This window comes from Ciona intestinalis, unplaced genomic scaffold, assembly GCF_000224145.3.
Source record: "Ciona intestinalis unplaced genomic scaffold, KH HT000440.1, whole genome shotgun sequence".
NCBI classification, from domain to species: Eukaryota; Metazoa; Chordata; class Ascidiacea; order Phlebobranchia; family Cionidae; genus Ciona; species Ciona intestinalis.
In genome coordinates this window covers 1-5,540 of record NW_004190761.1, presented here as the reverse complement: position 1 = coordinate 5,540, position 5,540 = coordinate 1, and the positions used below count along the sequence as shown (strand labels likewise).

General features: G+C 37.7%; 1 protein-coding gene across 1 annotated transcript; it reads right to left on the bottom strand.

The window, feature by feature from the left end:
• Positions 1-119: 119 nt before the first annotated feature.
• Positions 120-5,425, bottom strand: LOC100178050 (sodium/iodide cotransporter-like). Its single transcript, XM_002122971.4, has 8 exons — positions 5,228-5,425; positions 4,701-4,841; positions 3,845-4,063; positions 2,861-2,973; positions 2,595-2,752; positions 1,516-1,721; positions 962-1,065; positions 120-443 (listed from the first exon to the last, which is right to left on the bottom strand). Exons 1-8 carry the CDS (start codon positions 5,386-5,388, stop codon positions 247-249), a joined length of 1,299 nt encoding a protein of 432 aa, XP_002123007.2. The 5' UTR covers positions 5,389-5,425; the 3' UTR covers positions 120-246.
• Positions 5,426-5,540: the final 115 nt, after the last annotated feature.

The following is a 5,540-nucleotide window of genomic DNA, read 5'->3' as shown; positions in this document are numbered from 1 at the left end:
CCAAAAAAAATAATCACCCACAAAGTAACATACTTGGTAACTCGTAAGCTGGCGCGAGGTGCACACCCGTGTTATAACGACTGTCGTTTTCCGGCCACGCGAGGATAAAGTAAGTTTCATTCATTCATTCAACTTATATATTCTTGTTCAAACATTTGTTTCTTTCATATCTCTATTCCATTATATAACGCCATAACAGCATCATTTATGTTTATTAAAGAAATATAGAATTATTAAATCATCTTTTCATTGAACGTTTTCTGTTCCATTTTGATTTAAGTTGATTTTTTCCTCCAGTCGGCAATTTTCTGCGAAGCAGAATTTTCGTGGTTGGATCTCTGGCACTCCCAAGCGGAAGCATTTTCGTACTTTTTCCGGGAGAAATTTGTTGTCAAATAAAGGAAGAAAAAGCTGCGGATCTGCTTGTGAAGCTATGTTGTGACCTAATAATAAGGTTTGTGACATAACTGGAGTGTTTTGTGACATCACTATTGTATTATGGTAATGTAGGAATATGATTATTTTGCATTTATTTATTTTATTCATACTTGGGACCTTTGGGAAAGACAGTTGGTGGTAGTGAAGAATCTTACCCCCCACCTTATTTGCTTACCACTAACCCCTATAACCACTAACCCCTAACCACCAACACCTAACCCCCTAACCTAGGGGTTAGTGGTTAGCAAATAAGGTGGGGGAGAGATTCTTCACTAGCACTGGACAGTTACACATGGGGTACTTTTTTGAACTCTAAAACTATAACGTTTAGGCTAACTATGGCATAAAATCCCATGTCTTATGCCGTATGGCGTAGGTCTTCATCCTTACAGAAACATATTAACACAAGACCAAGACAACTGACACAAACAAAAATTTGACACACAAATTACATATAAACCAGGTATTCCAAATTTTTACCCAAGAAAACTAGGGTAAAACTACTACAATGTGGTCTGCTTACCTGTCACGAATGATGCAGCCACACCTGTGAGTAAAGCTACCATAAACCCAATCATTGCGTGGTACATGTACGACACTGAGTATAACGTGGTGGTCAGTGATGGGCTAGGGAATAAAACACAAAATGTTGTTATTCAGGTAATTGATAAATTTTGTCTTGGCCTCTTGAGTTACAACATGAATGTCTTTTTGTACACCAGACACACATGGTGTATTTATACACCTCATGCTCACTGTCAAGTTATAACATGGGTGTCTTCTTATACGCCGGACACACATGATATATTCATACACCTCATGCTCACTGTCGAGTTATAACATGAGTGTCTTCTTATACGCCGGACACACGTGATATATTCATACACCTCATGCTCACTGTCGAGTTATAACATGAGTGTCTTCTTATACACCAGACACACATGGTGTGTTCATACACCTCATGCTCATTGTCAAGTTATAACATGGGTGTCTTCTTATACACCAGACACACATGGTGTATTCATATACCTCATGCTCACTGTCAAGTATATACAGATGTTACAGTTTAAGTAATACCTCGATGTTGGAATTGCTGTCGGCAACATAGTATGACCAAATAAAGGAGTCGTTAATCCCTCCGTGGCATTGAATGAATTTGAAACGCACCCACTAATGTTGCGGGGCAGTATTTGTTTTATATCATGATAAGGAGCATACACCAACCCGCCAACACAGACCCAGCATGCAACAGCTGAACCGACGAGTGCACCGATAATTGCCCCCTGTTAATGACAGAGAAACTTGTTTGTATGATTGAATGAATGTAACTTACAACAAAGAGCCTTGAATCTATAACCTCTGGGTTAAAGGCAGGTGCACTAATTGCGGCGTTCCTCTTGTTTTACTGCTGCTAGTAGATTGTATATTGACTTCCGAGGTTTCGTGCTCTTAAACTGAATGCCTAAGCAGACTCTTTGGACTCGTTCTGACTGCTTTATTAAATAGCAGATATTTGGTCCTTGTAACTTTTATGATCACCACTAACGACTATAACTTGCACAGTATAAGTCGATAATGACGCTCACAATGTAGTAAGAAAACAAACTCATATAGTCAGCACTGAGAAGCATTACCGGAGATATATATCGTAATATAAAGGTTTCAACGATAGCTTTTTGACCCTTTAGACATAATTACTATCATGTTACGGCAGAAAATCTCGCACTAACCAACTGTGCTACCACGCCGTATATGAAATGGTTATCGGTAAAACTTGGCAGAGAAAGTATAAACATGTCGTTGCATGTTTTATTTCATTTGGTTGGAGTAATAACTGTTGAATGTGTGTGCCCAAGGACACATATACCTAAAAATAATCACCCACAAAGTAACATACACGGTAACTCGTAAGCTGTATGAACACCCGTGTTATAATGACTGTTTTCCGGCCTCGCAAGAATAAAGTAAGTTACATTCATTCATACTTAAAGCCATGCATAGCATCTTCAATATGATTTTTACCTCAATAATATTGTTTCATGCAGCTGTTTGATAATCTGCCCCACTTCCCCACCTACTAGCGACCGATGTCATATAATGGCAAGCTCCATGCATGACATCTACATGTACTCCATATATAAAGGCACCGTATTTACCTTCGAGTTTGTCCACGGTATAAATATCCCCATTGTAAATGTGGCAAGAACGGGCCCCAAAAATAATCCAAACGCACTGACTACGATTTGTACGACTGTGGTGCCAAGAAATGGGACCACGTACGCTGTTGCTGTCATTATTATGCCAAGGGTGAAGGCTGTTAAAAAGATGGCAGTTTAGTTAAAGCAGTATAAGCTATATTTTGGATTATAGAAAGCCTAGGTTTAGACCAGATTTGGCTCAATACTTCATAAGATTACCCTACCGAATAACTTGCTTGCGAGTAGATATGACTTTTGGCTGAGGTTTGGTCGCTTTGGTTTGTAGAAATCTTCAAGAATAACATTGGCAAGAGAATTGATACCAGAGGACACAGTGCTGTGGTATATAACATAAATGAAACTTATTTCGTCTCTTCGGTCACGACAACGATGAAGAAGATGGTTTACAAAAGCCCAAACAAAAATAAGGGTAAAATAACAGTTGTCAAAACACGCTTATTAATAAAAAGATGTTTTGAATAAAAGGTGTGTATTACATCCTACGGGCAATACGATGTAAAAGTATGATAAATAGCTTTTATTAAACACATAAAGTTCTAATTGGAAGAAAAGTGTGCCTATGGACACAACCTGCACATTATAAAAACGTATTTCTATTCTATATGGATATGGTTGTATAGTGAAGCGCACCTTAGAATGTCGGCCAGAGTTACCTATGGTAGACCACGTACTCTTAAACAATGTAAATTTACAGAATTATTTTTTGATTTAAAAAAATTCAACGAATTTTTTTTACACAAAAAATATTTGTATGTTTTATTTACTTCATTACTTATCATTACTTATGATAAATTATATAAAGTAGGGTTGGGAAAGATGGGGAACCTTTTTATTCTATTCCCTTGTTCAATTTAGTAGTAAAAAAAACATTTAAAGAATTACAAAACTGGATCTTTACAACTGTCATAGACCATTGGTAATTTTAGTTGATTGTTTGTTTCTGTGTTTTATGAAGGTATATGCCTACATGAATGTCTGTATCGGCGTCAATTTTATTAAAATTCAGGGGTTGCGACAATAATGTATTAACTGTAAGTAGGTTTTATTTTGAGAAAAATATTTTGGAGACACTTGTATATTTGGAAAATCAACAAGACCATTGGTAAAGAAAATACGATCAGTATATTTGGATAATATCTGCTAAAGGTGTCCCATCTCCCCCACCCTACTATATTACCATCGTTTACCTGAGGGTTCCACTGTATATTGTAGATACAAACACACCAGACATCCCTGGCATCTTGGAAAACACATCCATTACCATAAACGGCATTATCTCATCTATTTTATGTATTTTCTTCGATAAAACTGGATCGCAGTCCTTGTAGTAAGCGAACATGATACAGCCATTCAATCCACATATTGTGACCAATACTGCGTTGGTTATGGAACCTATTACCATTGACCTGTTGTTATAAAATATGATCAAGATCTTATTGGGTGAGCAACCTTTATTACAGAAGGGACAGAGATAAATTACTGGTGAACCTGCGGGCCTCATGTTTATTTAACATAAGCTTGCTTTGACCAAGAACAGTTTATTTTTTTCTTTGATATTATAAGATCAAAACAGGGTATTTTCTTGCACAACATTTTTTGTGCTATTTGGCAACTGCAGGTTGCACAGCCCTGTCTTATCCAATGGTCATTTCTTCAATCTTGTGGTCACTGGTCACCAATGTCTTGTTCAAATTTCCAGCCTTACAGCAAAAACAATACCCACAAAGTTACAAATGTGTAACTTAGTAGTTAACATATTGTGTATGAAACAGAACACCTGTGCAATAACTCTGTTGTTTCGCTATATGAAGAGAAACAACATTCAATCAATCAATCATTTTCTGGTTGGTTTAACTTGAAAGATGGAATCTTACACTTCATGCCAAACCTTTAGCTCGCAGGTTAACCAGTTGATTGTTATACATTGAAAGGAAACCATTAGTTATATTATGTGTACAGTTACAAATGCTTGCAGGTGTTGTACCACTCATCACAAGGTACATGTTATCTTAACAAATCCTTTAATCTTCACAAACAACTCACTGTCTCGCTTGTTTTAAAGTTTTGCATGACAGATATCTTTGAGCCAAAGCCTGAGATGTGCATTGGACTCCACATGTGAACACGGTCATCCCAATCACCACCGAAAATGTTGTTGCACGTATTGTCGGGTCTAGGTCAAAACTATTAAAAAACATTAAACACATAAGTCAATACTGTGGGCTGGTGCGGGATTTGAAGTTAAATATTTGTAATACAGCTACATCTGGGGTAACTCATAAGCTACCTCCGGGGAAGCGCCAGGCTCCTTAAACTGGGAAGGTCCATGCAGTAGCACCCCGGGTGTTGGGGTAATGGGTCAATTATGGCCTAAATCAAATGTCGCTGCCCCGTAAACTTTGTCGCTGCCTGTGACGGTCGTTTCCCCGGGAAAATTAAGTGAAATTTGGATAGTTATAATATTTAAAACCCGTGCTTGAAGTGAACCACTGCACATACCTGACACAAGGTGTATAAAAAGTTATAAAGACCCCTCGCCATGCATAGCTAAATAAGTTTTGTTCATTAACCTGAAAAAATTCATTCGATGTCCTTTCTCTAACGCAGCAAACACGTTGCCCCACCCGCCCACAAGCATAAGGGACTTCACTTGAAGGGCGATGATTCCAATGAGGATAAGAACAGCTTGAACAACATCTGTCCACACCACAGCTTTTATCCCACCCTGCATATGTGAGGTATATAATTGAATGAATGAATGAATAAATGTAACTTACTTTCCCGCGTGAAACGACAGTTGTTATCACACAGGTTTAACACCTCGTGCCAACTTACGAGTTACCATGTATGTTACTTTGTGGGTGATTATTTTTTTTGGATTTT